General features: G+C 39.6%; 1 protein-coding gene across 2 annotated transcripts in view; it reads right to left on the reverse strand.

Moving 5' to 3' along the window:
- b4galt2 (UDP-Gal:betaGlcNAc beta 1,4- galactosyltransferase, polypeptide 2) overlaps positions 1-16,302 on the reverse strand; it is a 196,328-nt gene that overhangs the window by 166,728 nt on the left and 13,298 nt on the right. The window contains exon 1 of one of the 2 annotated variants that reach the window (XM_079569848.1): positions 2,543-2,910. In XM_079569848.1, the coding sequence (XP_079425974.1) occupies positions 2,543-2,879 (337 nt within the window). In that variant the 5' untranslated portion in view covers positions 2,880-2,910. Of the gene's footprint in view, positions 1-2,542; positions 3,735-16,302 lie in introns of those variants that run through there. The other variant, XM_079569847.1, reaches the window with a different exon arrangement.

Genomic DNA, 16,302 nt, shown 5'->3' on the forward strand with positions numbered 1-16,302 from the left:
TGTTAAAAACATGTATTTTCCACCCCCGACTTGCTCCAGCAATGTCCTAATGTGTAGAATGAGCCCAGACCTGAACTGCTGCTAAAACTCAAAAAGTTGTTTATTTGGGTCCAAAGTACCATCATGCATGAGCTTAATATAGAAACTGCAGTTACGCGTTCGACCTGAGGTGGCAGTAGTGAGCATAAAAATGTCAACTTCTATCAAGTCCCTTTAAATTGCCAAAATAATGTATGTGAATTGGTGTTTCTTGCCTTATTCACAATGATTTCAATTGTTTTGTGATAAAACACAAAGGGTCACATAAACATGCTTTTTAGGAGGACGAGATTGGACACTGAGATTAAGATTTTGAATTAACTGTTTTACTTCTTGTGAATAGGTGATTCAAATGGGCACTTGTGGTAAAAAGAAAAAAGACAATTGCTTTTTGTTTTCCAAAAACCATAGCTAATAGCTATGGCCCCACATGACACAATCCAGGGACCGACTCGACCATGACCCCAAGAGGATGCACAAGACAAACAAAAGCACCACTTCTTGGCAATATAAGCATTATGTATCCCCTATTTAGAAATGCACGGTACAGAATTTTTAAGCAATCTTTGACTCAACTATTTGAAATAAACAGATGTTTAGATGATACTGTCTAACTTTCACATAACATTGAGCTGCATTATATTAAATCAACATAGATCATAACCTGCATTCAAAGAGGACAGAATATGTATAGAATGCGATGCAGAAATTTGAATTAATGCAACATGCCCTTCTCTGGCATTGTTTATTATTTACCGATTGGTAAATTGAAAATCCTTGGCTTTCTTGCTGCTGCACTTTGCATGTTTGTCTGATCTTTTAACGGCTACTCTGCAGGTCTATAAGGCTGAACTACCAAATTGTAAATCTCTGACAATAAATCCATTTTATGGCCAAGAAAAACAACATTACATGCTCTTTCGCTAATTGGCCTAAGACTGGAAATGCATTTATTAGCACAATAATGTAGGATGCTCCTGATTCAAAACTCAATCAAGGTCTCCTCTCTGTTCATTACACTAATCGATGCAGAGCAAATCCTCCTCAGTTTAATCGCACTGGCTACAAAGTCCGTAATGCCGGCAAAACGAGGCATATCAGGCTCACTAGACAAACAAATCAAACTAATAAGCACAGAAAGACAATTAGTGTGGAAGAAATTACAGAAGGTGTGGAATATATTGATGTATCCTCCAGGGAGAACTGAAAAGCTGACATGTTGAATATACTATAAAGACCAGTGTGATATGACTCGCTGCAATTACGCAGGTTTGAAAATGGTTCATTCGGTTTAAGGAATATTGCTTCGTAAAAAAGATGAGGAGTGATTAGGAGACAATATGAAGTAAGAGGCAATACAAGTACACAGAAACACAAGACAAATTTTATGAGGCCTATGAGGCCTACGTGACTATTTTGGTGTGATACTCTGATCATCTAATACTGGACCGATATCTTTTTCTAAGGCCAATGCCAATTTTGGGGGATTTTTTTATTGGCTGATGCTGATTTGCTCCGCCGATATTTTTCGACCAATATTATTCCAAATCTCTGGTCTATAATCCTATAAAAACATAAATACTTGGCCGCTCCAGCAGTGAATGATTTTATTTTATTACTTTAGGTGATTCTATCATATTTTCTGTCCCAGTCTTAGTTGCCGTTAGCATTGGCATGCTGCCATTATCATTAGCATACTGTTGCTAGCTGCGGCATTTTGCGCAGCAATCAAAAATGCAATTGCGAGGGTTAGCACTATCTCAGCAATTGAATTCTCCTGGTTCTTAGTTTCAAAATGACATGCAGCATGTCCATATGCTGAGATTTAACTTAACAAACTTGTAGCTACCCAATTTTCATCGCAATGTTTCTCTGTTCCCCTGAGGCCTACAATGTTGTGGGAGGACTCATTCTAAGCCCCGATTTCATTCTTTCTAATGCAAAAAACAGGAAGGCTCTATAGGTTTTTATCATCGCTAGATTGCCGGATAGCCAATATTATAAAATCCCCAAATACTGTATTGGCCATATGTATCGGTCGACCTCTAGTCTACATTAATCCGAAGTTGTATGATGCTTGTCGTGGTTCTTTGTAAGCCGATATACTAGTTAGACTGTAGAAATAAATAATAACAAAGAACTACTATCTTCACACCAAATTTCAACATCACCAAGGAAACAGTTTTCAAAACCAATCTTAGAAATATGGCTTACAATGTGCTTGAATTAAGACAATTTATGCTGACTTTGTGTATGTTTGGACTATCTCGAAATAATCAATGAAACAATCATTAACTTGCTTAAAATAAGACAAATTCGCTTGTAATGTCCACTTAAAATAAGGCAATAAAAAAAAAACACTTAAAAATTTGATAAAAAGGTTAAAGGCAATAAAAATCAATCTTGTTCCACTGGCAAAACCTACTCAATATCAGCACAAGTTATGATAAAAACAAACTTCACAACAAAGTCCCAGGACAGCTGTAGATAATGTCGCACTCACCCAGTCCTGGAGGGATGTCGGGGCAGGGCGGCAGCGGTTTGGGCGAAGGCGTCTGGTTTGTCTCCGGCTGAAGGCTTACCCCGAGCTGCTCCCCCGTCGCTAAGAAACTGGCCATGGTCCCATTGGGCCTGGTTAGATTGTAGTAGTAGTAATGATGTCCGCTGCTGATGTTATTCCTGGACCCGTTACGCCCGTTGTTGAAGCGGCTGAAGAGGTCGAACCGCTGGGAATAAACGTCGAAATAGAGGATCATCATGATAAGGAAGTGGAGCAGGCAGAGCAGCAGCACGCCCTTACAGATGCGCTCCAAAGTCCGGCCCAACATCAGCCGGGTCATGGCCGAGGACAGAGACCCAGCCACGGTGACGCTGGACGGTGACAGCTAAGGGCATGCAATCATCCTGGAAGCCATGTGAGCGGCTGCAAATTGCTGGAAGGTTGTTAAGCTAAGTCAGGCTAGCTATGTTTGTACGAGAGCACGGGGGAGAAGATGCTAGCTTGTTTATACCTTCTTTCGTGGCATTGGTGAGTGGACGTTTTAGCTTTCAGCGTCCAAGATTTGACAAAAACAATACAATAATGAAGGCAAAGGTGATGCTAGCTGCCTTATTACTCCCTTCATGTCAAAAAAAGGGAAAATTATATATGTACAGACCCAAGATTGCCACTTAATTACGAGCAAAAAAGTTAGCTATAACCTACAAGCTAACTTTTGCAAAGGTCATGACGTCACGCTCCTTCCTACATAACAGAATTGTCTGAACTTTCTGGACAAGTACGGATATAAGCAATAATTAGCCAAGTTTAGCTGTTAATAGCAGTTGCAGAGACTGACGGTAAGGTCAGTCGCTCTGAATCGCCAACTCCTGCAAATGTCATGGAGTTGCTAGCTACTTCCCGTATGATACAAGTGACTGAGTTGTCTATGGATATGCCAGCGAAGCAGCGTTAATTCTGCGGCGTGTCATCAGCGCGAGACGTAGGCAGGGGTACGTCCGAGGCTGAATCATATATATCAGTCCAGTGTTATCCAAAGGCCAGTCCAATCAGTCTGAACCCTGAGCTCTGAACTGCCAGCGGTTCACGGGAGGTGGCAAACATTCATTATTGAGCGAAGGAAAAGGTCAGGCGCTCTTTCCGTCGAGATGGTTCCAGGTCACTTCGTGGTGAGTGGCTGTGAAATATCAGGCACCTAATGGGAGACACAGAGAAAGGGGGAAAAGAGTTATGATAAGTGATCCAGTAAAAATATGTGCAATCGTACCTGCGTGGTAAAAGGATTTAGCAAGGTAACTAAAAGCGTAATTTGGTAGCAGGACACTTTCTCTTACCCAGTGTAATGATGGTAAACTTATCAGAAAAAATAGTGAGAATATCCTTAGTAATAATTTGTTAATAATTACCTTTACCCCTGTAATCCTAGTCATGCTTTTTTATTTTTTTATTACCATGCTAAAAAAGCGGACATTATAATTTCCAACGGAACTGCAATGAATCACAGATTCTACAGCTATATCTATAACTGTATACTTCTTATATGCACACCGCATAAAAATAATAAAAGTTTGCACAGTCTGTACACTATCAGCAATAATATATTTCAAATAGACAGAATAGAACTAGAGGAATTCATACTGTATATAAATGAATTGTCATTGAGTCTATGTCTATGCTGGAGGAGAATGCTTTTAATTATAAATGTGCCTGTTTTCAGCTCCTCAATGATTTACTGCATCTCTCTCTGTATTATCCATCATGGATCTTTCATGGTATTTGAGAGTGTTGTGTGACCTTGCCTTTTATTTCATATGCTTAGTTGAAAAAACGGGGGGGAAACTATATTTGGAAGTCAGCTTTAGGTTAGATAAACAAGTGTTTGAGGGTCAAGATGTGGTCTTAGGGCTAGGGTTAGAATTGGGTTTAGATTAGGGTTAGGGTCTTAGGGTTCAGGGCTAGGGTCTGGGTAATACATTATGTCTGTGAGTGTCGTCACTAAGATAGAAGATAGAAGAAGATAGAAGATTGTGTGTGTGTGTGTGTGTGTGTGTGTTTGTGTAATTGACAGGAACGGGGATAACAACAAACGCATCAAACAAAATCAAGGAACCTTGACTGGGGCGTTTCCCAATTGACACGGCAAGTCAATTTTCCAGTCAAGTGGTTTAAAAGGCATTTATGATGGAAAGCGGGGAATACACAATGAAGTGAACATAGAAACAAAGCGAGGAAACAGAGGGCACTTAGAGTTTTCCCTCTGGCCACTCTCGCCCGAGGTTTATAGCTTTTTCGATCAATACAAGAAGAAGAGGCGAATGGGGTAAAGTACATAATAACGTATACACAATAGCCAGCTATCTGCGGAATAAACCACTGTGGAAGTCATGAAAGCAAAGACTGGAATCAACTGTTAAATGTCAAATGATGTTGTTCGGGAAGGGATATGTCGAAAGGAAAGAAAAATATTCTGTAACACATTGCCACCTTATAATGTGACTGTACAGTCGCAACCGCAATATATAGGATCATAATTAGCATATGTATAATTAGCTGTATGCCCTTGGATATCTGTGTTTGCCAAGAGTTTTTATTTCAGTTCAGTCTAATCACAAATTGCAGCAGTATATTTTTCCGAGTCTGGTATTGTCGGTATTCTTCACTTATAAAGCAGTAACACATTTTGAGCCGACAACACAGTCAATATCCATACACAGAGGATATCTCACAAAGGCTAGTTTTGTACCTTGGCAGTGATCCAGATCTACGCCAAAATGGCTATTTCAGTTTGCACATTGGCATTTCCTGTAAATGTCAAATATGTTTTCAAGCGTTTGCATTTTGAGTTGTTCTCCCTAACAATGTCAGTGTAGGTGTTTCCTATAAGGTAGAGGAGCCTGCAGCAATCTGAACCATACCTTGAGTTAACCGTTCAGTACAGTATTTGGCTGCTACCGTCTGTGGGAGGTGAGTCCAGGGCCAAAAACTTTGCTGCATCTGGGGCTCTTTGTTTGAGACGTGTGCAACTCAATGAGGGCAGAGATAAAAACTACACACTAGGGCAGCGGGAATATTTGCAATCAAACTAAAGTCTCAATTTTTATGGTTGCACTTAAGAAATTGTGAATGCTGCAGTTAGTTGCCTCAAACTACAGAAAATATTGGGCCTCATTCAGGAACATCTTAAAGGGATATTTCAGGATTTTTGACATAGGGTCTCATTTCCTAGTTATCCAGAGTGTTGCTGATTTCTGGAGATATTTTTTTTTGTAATTCATGCAGTTCTTATATTTGAAAAGTTAAGTGGCGCTAGGCTAGTGCAAGGCTAGCGCATTTCCACGGTATCAGCGAGCCTGCACAGTGCACCTGAGGCAAATCACTTCTTAAATGTCTGTGCCTCAGGTGCACTCTTCAAACATAAGAACTGCATGAATTACAAAAAAAATATCTCCAGAAATTAGCAACACTCTCGATGACTAAGAAATGAGGCCCTATGTCAAAATATCCTGAAATATCCCTTCAAGAAACTTCTTAAAATCAGTTCTTACAAAGGCAGTGTCAGGAAAGTTCTTAGGGAAAAAACTTTGCACCTATGTTTGTTTGGTGAATGCCGACTTGGAGACACACTAACTAGCATATGTCACCGCTTATGATTCATCATATAAGAACAAAAAAGTGCCACACGCAAATGGCACCCAGAGGAGGATATAAATGACAAAACACGAATCCAAAACTAATAACCAAAACCTCAAAAGAAAAAAATCTCAGCCATCGGCGCCACGCGCTCAAGGCCCCTCCTAATCTTTGGGCCCGTGAATTAGCCCTCATTACAAAACATTTAAATAGATATAACCTGTACATTGCGAAAGAATTTGCAATGTCCTTCTCTTCCCGCGGGTCAGTTAAATTAATGCGGCGGCAAACCAACCCTCCGCCCACTTAGCTCCTCGGCAACAAAAGGTCACAAGATCGAGACACACGTTTATGCAGCGCTTTTAATGCTACATTATTTGTAAACGGCTGCATTAAAAGCTTTAGCTGTAATACATTGATACTTGCCATTAATAAAAGTACATGTGATATTACCAAGTTATTTCTGTATAAAGGCATCTGTAATTCATGATGTGAATTATATTTACATTCTGGAATTAATGAATATATGATTTAATATGTACAAATATATATGACTCAGAATGTTGGATTCCATCAGGAGCATGATCACAAACAGGACTGCAGATTTTCTTGGTCGTAAAAGTCCTTCAGCCTGTCCTTAGGATTTGCTCTTACAGAAAAAAGAGTTCTGTGATTGCCAAAAACCTTCCTAAGAAAGGTCTTCAGAACAAATTTGTGCATAAGAAAGTGTTGTGAATGGTCCTGAATGAGGCCCATTGTGTCTATAGGGTGTGTGTTATGTTCAAAACCAACAAATGCTGTTGCTTCGGCCTCTAAATGTCCTGAAATGTGCAAGCCTTGAAGCTCAAAGCAAGTTTATGTTCCAGCCTGCTCTCAAATGCTAGTTTTTAAAATGTGCAAACACTTTTTCCACAATTTTTAGTTCAAAGCTACACCAAATAACAGATAGCACAGGGTCAGGTGGATTAACAGCTGTTGAGGGTTCATGGGTTGATGGGAATTGTCAAACATAAGAGTCGGAAAATCAGTGAGTTGTGGTTTGAGACTGTTTCTGTTTCAAGAACACAGCTGAGGGGCGGTCAGTGTGCCTCCAGTGGCAAACAGGTGTTCCCCTGCATAGCAATGAAGTGTAGTGCTCGAAGCAGAGACATTGAGGGAACAAAAATGACAGAAATGACTATTCAGGGAGACCATGCTGATGTAACGTAGCCGACGGCAGGCTCTTCATTAAAATAATTACTATGTAGAGGTTAAGGTTAACAGTTAAGGTAGACATAAGTGGACCTATAGGGAAATTTATTCACTGCATTTGACGTATTGCAGCCTGTGCCGTCGGGGCCACAACTCTGCATCTCGGTCAGGACAAATTAATAGTGGCTAAGCTGGAAAGAGACCTTGAAAGAAACAGAACACTAACAGTTCCTACACTTTTTTGCGTAATTATAATCAGCTTCATTCAAACAGGAAAAAAAGACAGAAAAATCCAACTGTAAGTCAAGATAATTTCTTGTTTTTAGTTCCAAAAAAAAGTTGACAGATTCAATTATTCATGTCTGAGCTTTGTTTTACCCACAATGTTGATTTGTATTAGGCTACAAATCAACATTGTAGCCTAATAATGTTATTTGCAAAGGTAAAACCATGGTTTGTCCCTGTATTATCAAAAAAATAAATAAAAATGTAGTATAGACGAACGCTTTACCAACTGAGCGTTTTGAAAAAAAAACAATATCAGGTATCAGCAGGTATCATTCCTGAGTTGGTTTTAACATCCGCAAACATTTTTGATCGCCACGCAAAATGCCACGGTTAGCAACAGCATGCTAAAGCTAGCGGGAACATGCTAATGCTAACGCCAACTAATCAAGGCTGGGACAGAAACTATGAATGAAATATCTAAAGTGGGCTAGTAAAATACAATCGGCCCCTCCTTGAGTGGCCAAGTGTTGGTATTTTAGTTTATGAAATGCTGTTAAAGAATAACTGATATAAGATATTTGTAATGCACAAGTTGTAATGAAAATCCAGTGATCCTTGTTAAATGGTTTCCATTAGTTTATTAATGGATATAATTGATTGATAATTGATAATAAATCTGTAACATCATGACAAGACATTATTGATCTCACAATGGAGATAAAAGGACCATTCACTTTTTTGCTCAGAGAAGGACACTTTTAAAGGGGCTAGATGCAAGTTGGCCATTTTATACTCATTACTGCCACCTCAGGTGATACATGTAACTGCACCTTCTATATTAAGCTCATGCATGACGGCAATTCGAACCCGAAGTAACAACTTTTTGAGTGACAGTGCAGGATTTTAGAGGCAGTTGTGGTGAATAGGCCTGGGCTCATTCTACACATTAGGACATTGCTGGAACATGTAGGGGGGGAATACATAATTTTAACATCTTTAAACTGCATATAGTTCCTTTCAGAAGACTCTTGGCATTGGTTAATATCGTATATCGGCAGATACTCAAACCCCCAGTATCGGTATCGGCAACAGACGCAAAAAAGCTGAATCGGAGCTTGTCTATTTTGAACCTCTAATGAACACCCTGAGCAGTCCATAAGCAGGACAAAAGGTGCAACAGCCTTTATTTGCCAACAGTTCACACAATTTACTTTCCTCAAGACAACAAGTACCGTCTCGGGGATTAGTTTTGCTGTCTTCAAAAAGGTCAGTGAACCAAAACGCAGCAATATAAAGGTGCAAGAGAAATTGATGTCATCCCTTGGCACCGCTGTCTCTCACTTCGCTGTTTTGCAGGGCCCTGACGCCAGCGTAGGAGGTTAAGAGGCTTGCTCATTCCGAACGACGCAGCGAAAACTGCAAATCACAAAAAAAATGTTCAGACCTGATATTGGTCTATTGTAAATATAGGCACATGTTTTTGTAAGGTGCAAAGTGTTTTTTAGCAGCAAGTTCAAAGGAATCGTTCCAAGCTACAAAATAGAACTATATTGATATTCAGGAGTAGCCTGGAGCATAAAACACACAATAAACACGGCAACTGGCAGATACAAAACACAATATTCAAAACAGGACCAGTAAATGTGATAATGAGTCACCAAACTACCCACTTTGAACAAGTAATTTATTTGGAAGTCAATTTATCGAATCGGGTAGGTGGGGGATTCAAAGTAGTGCAAGATAGATGGCGGAAATTACACAACGTTGATCCGTTCAATTGACTTTATTGTCCAACTCTCAAACCCATGGAGAAAGAAGACAACAGCTTAATAGAGAGAAATATCAAATGCATGTATGTACACAGAAGGGGGCAGCGGAGGGAGGAGAGAGTTCAGCTTCCCTTGTTGGTATACAATACTGCTTAAAAAGTAAGAAAAAATCAAATTAAGTCTTTCTTGTTTATATGAAATGAACAGTCCATGAGAGGAGGCTCTTTTAAACAGTCCATAAATTGTCTTGCAAAACTCCTACTATAGCATAGATGGATAAGAAAATGTAAGAAAAATACATACAAGAAAGTCCATGTTGAATTTAATCCAAGGCTATAACTTATGCATGATATGACGAACACATGAAGCTGTTTCTACCAGGCTGCCTCCATAACAAATTCTGTTCTATATTGAGTTTCAAGACAGCAGGAGGAATGTAGGAATAATGTAGGACTGTAGGACAGTTAAAGAAAACGGGGTATGTGACTCACGGCGATGTCAAAGTTGGACACAAAGTAAAAATCGAGTTGGGCGAAGTGACACTTTTGAAAGCATGCGGTTAGAAGATAATGGCAGTGCTCGGGCTCGTCTGTACTTTTGAGACAGCAAATGTCTTTTTTTTAGGTTGCCTCGTTGGTAAGAGTTGATTATATGTTTCGAGCCGGACTGACACTTGGTTATGTACATTAAATGCTTGCTGGAGAGCGTTTGTTGGGGGTGCAGAGCCGTAATGGTGTCCACAGTGTGCCACTTATGTGTTAATATATATTGTTTTTTATGTTTCGTGAAGTTTTACTGTTTAAAAAAACTTGCGAATAAGACAGCCCAGTCAGCTGACTCGTTGATTTGACAAAGTTGTTATTAGTGATGATTACAAGAACAGCACAGGAGGCAAAATTATATTATATTTACTATAAAACGTAGTCAAAGCTGCACTTTCATCATGATCCTTTTGGGCTGGGGTGTCCAAGTTTTTTTCATCGAGGGCCACATATTGAAGTAGGCGTGGAGGGCCAGATCCGTGGTCAGTGGAGTGAAACATTCACACGGATGCATTTAAAGAGGTTTTAACTGTGCCCCATACTTATATCTATAGGCTTGGAATAAAATAAAATGTTAGATTTTGAGGTTGTGTGGAAACTTGCAGTAAAAAGAACTATCTCTGGAGATGTGTGCCAATTCAACGAGAAGCCTGAATGCCACCAAAAAACCAAAATTGGTCTGAGGGCTGTATCTGGCCCCCGGACCGCACTTTGGGTACCACTGCTTTAGGGTATGCACCTGTATTATTTTCATCCTAACGTTTCGAGCGTCAAAACAATTAATAATAGAATAGAATAGAATAGAAAAACTTTACTGTCCACCATGCACAATGATGGCAGAAATTTGTCTTTGGCTTGCTCATACATTCCACTCATACATTCCAATACATTTGCCCAGCAATGTAGTAAAATCAGTTCATTATAAAATCGGTTCACTGCAGACACAGCAGCAGGTTTTTTACGAAAAGGAACAGACTGACTCAACGACATTAGTACTTACAACTTATTTAGCTCCTTGATGGCAAAGGGAACAAAGGAATTCCTGTACACATTTTTCTTGGCACAAGGAAGTCTGTATCTCTGCCCTGATGGAAGGAGCTCAAAGTGATGGGACAATGGGTGGCTATCGTCATCTGTGATCTTAATACAGACACGACGCACTGCTTTACTATAATGCTGAGATAAACTGGTTTGTTCTTGGCCTGTTATTTTACTGCCCTGTTTAACAACTCTGCCAAGTTTAGCTTTGTTTTTGACAGTTAAATGACCGAACCAAGAGACTATGTTAAATATCAGTACGCTCTCAATTAAACACTGATAAACCCTTGATAAGATAAGGTCACTAACTTCAAAACTTCTCAGCTGACGCAGCAGGAAAAGCCTTTGCTGAGCTTGCTTGTAAACATTTGTAAACACAAATGTGAAAGAATTGTCCAAAATTGTTCCCAGATATTTGAATGAGTCCACTTGCTCTACATCATGTCCGTTTAACTGAAGTGGTTTGAACAGTGGATTTGACGGCTCCAGTTTCCTTTGGCTGCTGAAGCACATTTCTTTTGTCTTATTTACGTTAAGTTGGAGGTTACTGTAACAATATAAAAGTGACACTCATTTGGCTTGCTGTTGCCATGATCCTGTGCTGTGACATCACCTGCATGCCCTCTATACAAAACACAGTATGATCCAACTTTTGAGGTCTAGATTTATTGTAATCCATCTTTAGACCCCTAAAATGTCCATTCTCAACATCATATTTTTTCTTTATAAAAATGTATATTAGATCATGACTATTTTAGACATTTTTGTTAGATTTGAGTGGATACATTTCATTATCATAATAATAATTAATTTCAATAACTAATCAAATCGTTTTGCATAATTCTGTGGCTCCTAATGTCCCACATTTTGCATTAATTGAATGATATGATGGATGAGTTTTTGAGTGCCCTTCTGAAAACTCCAGAAACTATCTGCGTCCCAATTCAACATCCTCCGAAGGCCGCGGTCAATGAAGACTTAAACTCTGTGTAGCCTGAACCGCAGCCGAAATGAGACCGTCAACTCCCATCACCTAGCAACCACAGGAGCCTCTGAATTGGGACACAGAATATGAATTAATTCAGAACCTGACTTGTAATAATAATTATAACAATGCTTTAGTCTTATTAATTTATATAGTGCTTTTACAGAAGCTCAAAGTCGCTCAATTTAGTGCATTATTCATTATTTTATACCCTGTGGTGGTGGTAAACATATACGTACTGTATGTAGTCAATGCTTCCCTGGGGTAGACTGATGGAAGCAAGGCTGCCAACCACCACCAACAACTCTCACCCAAGCTAGTATTCCCTCACAGTGGCTTCTAACATCTAACAGATCAGTATTCACAAGGCGATATGGATCTTCAGAACTACATTAATAGGCTGCGTTCATTGTTCCCATATAGCACTGTCATATTCCACTGAGCCCCTAGATTAAAGTAATATTGAGGTGGAGGACAGGTGAAGTCTATTGTAGAAGGTGCCTTTACATGCCATAATATAGATGTTTTACATGGTTACTTCTATTTATTATTTAATTGTTTGCAGATTTTCTGTCTATTTTGCAACCCCTGAGTGTTTCTTGAGCGCGGATGTAACATGTGAATTTCTCCATTGTGAGATCAATAAAGGCTTATCTTATCTTAGACTAGTTATTTGCTTACATCTCTTACATCTTTTGCAGTCACTTGTCAGCTCACTTCTGTATCAGGTCTTGCTTGAGCCTCTGAAGTGATGTCGATGATGCCAAATAGGATCAGACTGTGTCACCATGACAACCACCTGCATTTAGGAAGAAATCTTCAGCGGCACAAAGACCTGCACCTGCTCCGGGGCACGCTGAGGACAGGACCACAGGAGAGGTGACGTAAATGTATCGTTATAGCCAACCAGATTGAGTCACAAAGGCGACATAATGTGAGGCACTGGTTCCCAACCCCTCCTTTGAAACTCCCCGCCCGTACGTTCTGCACCTGTACACTTTTCTCAGATATAATGAGAAAGGTTGTCTCCAACAGGCGGCCCGCAGGCTAATGCCGGCCCGCGAGATGATTCAATCTGGCCCCTGACTTGTAGAGCACACGTTCCTGAGTATGTCAAACAAATAGTAAGTCTCCAGCCCATTGCAGAGTTATGATTTTTTTAATGAAATAACCAGGATGCTCACTCCAGACACTAGGTGGCAGCTTAAAGAAAGAAAGGAAATAATTCCACACGTGTCCAGTAGAGGGCACTGACATCATAATCACGTGGTCAATGGACAGTCTGCCCTTGAGCGGCTGTGGCTACAATAGTAGCTTACCACCACCAAGTGCTGAAAGTATGAATAATGACTACAGTGTAGCAGAGACTTGCAAGTGTAAGCCGAGGTTATAGTCCCGTCAGGCTCATTATTATCCATTTATTGAAAACATTTTTCCCCAATTCCCAATCAAAACACATTTTACTTGAGATTTTGTTTATGGACCCCGGCAATACACATCCGATATATTTTGGTCCCCAGCAAAAATTTACTTGGAGACCCCTGCTATGTCTAATGCCTTGGTGTCAATACGCTCTATTCAGAGCAGATCAATCAAACTCCTCACAAACTAGCCACTATGTCAAAGCCAAATCAGCCCTTGAAGGGCCGAATTTGGCCCACAGGCCACACTTGGGCACCTCATTTACCATGGGCAAAATTTGGGCAATTGAAAGACAGTAACTGTTAATGATTGATTTTCTCAGTGGTACCATAATAGTACAAGTTACAGATTATACAAAGAATAAACTGTTAAAGTAAGTGGGATTTGATGTTATCTTGTCAGGCACAACAAGGTGTTCATCACTTTAATGTGAGACTCAGTCAATCCAAGGTGCTTTAGTTCATGCTTCAACCAAAGTGGAAGATATAGCACCACAGATAAGAATAAGTGCCTGTTTTACCTCAGTGTTCAATAAAGCACAGTAATATTGTTCCGACAACACAACACTGTAATTGATAGCTGTTTTTACACTTAACAGAACACAACAGTTTCCGATCACAACACGCATTGACGGGAAGCTCACCGAATGTCCACAACATCTGTATCATCAAACTTTAATTGGCTGGCAGACGGCTGACCAGACTGGTAATTTGTGCAGCTACATAATTCATCAAGAAAGGGCCAAACATACTCTGACAGAGAAGATGATCCGCCACTAAAAGGAGAGCTTTAACGTTGAAAAGATGTGTCAAAATGATAAATTGTATTGCATCTTTCATGGATGGGAACACCTACAGACTCTGTTGCATAACAAATTAAAGACTTCACAACATTTTCCATCTCCAGTTGAGTAAAAATGACAAAAGTAGATACAGGCTTTAAAAAACCTTTTAAGAGATCGTCTACAGTGGCCTTCATGGTGAAAGTTCAAACGCTGAAAGCAAGAGGAAGCTTTACTGTTGCCTTTTAACTTTCAACCACAGTTTACATCTGGCAAAAAGGTTCAACTAAGAGGTCCAACCATTTCAGTGCTCAAAGATTTAGAAAAATATATACAATTCCTGACAGAGTCTGTATCCGATCTCAAAATACATAAATGTCCACATGTTTTAAGATAAAACACGAGAACCCACGCAACATCCATGTCTTTGCTCTGTGTGACTTCATGGCCGATTAATGTAAGATTTGTGATTTTTATACATTACAGCAATCATTGGCAGAACCTGCTGTGCACACCAGCAGCACATTAAGGATGTATAATGGCACGCACCCGACTGTGCTCACACCTCATTTAGACCAACGCTATAATGGGTTCTTCTCCCACGGAGCAATGAACACAACATCAAAATGCAAATAATACCTCCACAAGTTACCTCTGGCAGAAAAAATCGGCCCGGGACTTTTGGGTCAAGATCAGCCCTCTAAAATATCGAGTCATATTCAATGCAATAGTCGAGGCAATTATTAACTATACAATAAGCCTCATAGCACTCACAACTTTAATCTTATCGTTTGGAACTTGCTGGAACATTTGTATTTACTAAAGACTCTAAAAATGGGCGTTCTGATGAGAATCACGGCAACGACACAAATAAACAAAAAAAAACTGAATGATCACACACAAAATAGCGCAAAAAAAATAGTGTATCACGATATTAGGTGATGCAATATTCGTATTGTGAGAAGCCAAAATATATCGGAATATATCTGACTGAGTTCGAAACATTTTTTTATTCAAACTAGTTAATGTCCTAATTTTGTTCCATTTTAGTCTTGTTGTGGTGCTGATGTAGTGTTTTTTTTTAGTGTTGTAACTGTAAAAAACTAGTTACAATTAGAATGGAACACACTGAGTTGAAATGGTTTGGTAAAATATCGCAATAATATCGTTATTGTGATATTGCACAGCTGTATCGCATATCGCAAGTTACTTCAAAACCGTAGTAATGGAAACCAGAAGCTATTTCCAAACTGTGCGTGCTGACGATGAAGGGTAGGAGGGCGAATCACCTGGTCTGGGGTTCTGTAGGTCCTGGAGGGTGTTACAATAAACTATTTCCACTTATATTGGCAAATATGACGTGAGGGGCATGAGTGATGTTATATCCGAGAGGCCCATGGCTCATATAGGCTACGAGATTATCTGGGTGGGAACTATAACTCAAGAAAGCCAATGGACAGGTATAAAAGGCATCAGATACATTTGGTGGATGAGCTGTGTAATTGCATCCAAATAATGCTAAGTACGTCAATAGAACTTGCAGGTTATTGTGGGCCGGTGTGGTGCAATAGAGCCTGATCTCTCATCTGGTCTGACCGGCCCAAAAGTACGTCAGCCCAATGGGAAAACTCCCGGTGCTCCCGATGGCCAGTCCAGCCCTGTTTTCATTTCAGCTGGTGTTATTTCAGTGAATACCGCATCTAAAGTGTAAAAATAAGTGTCAAATGACTTCCACGGAGAAATCAACCGTTATCAATAAAATAAACAAGATTAATAGCCCTGCAGTATAGACCCGTGCTGCATCAAAAGGCAATGAAAATCAATATATATTTGGAGGCCAGATTCAGCCACAAAGCACATCGCTTACTGTAGAATAAAAATGTTTTATTCTGTGATAACAACACCTCACAATGGCACAAAATCCTCAATGAGGCAATTATTCATTTAAACTTAATCAAACTTGAGCAATTTCCATCAAACATAAAGATATACTATTAGCCATATAACACATAGCATCAAAATCTAGTGACTAAAATAGTGACTAAAATAACTAAATGTAGTCTGTGTGGAATTACAAATGTATCAGCCAGGTAATACATGATTTTTACAATTTAGAGCAGCTCACTAATTAGCTGAGGAAAAGTCCCCTTTAAAAACAGGGCTCTGCTCCAGATCTG

Source organism: Gobius niger, assembly GCF_951799975.1.
Source record: "Gobius niger genome assembly, chromosome: 13".
Lineage (NCBI taxonomy): Eukaryota > Metazoa > Chordata > Actinopteri > Gobiiformes > Gobiidae > Gobius > Gobius niger.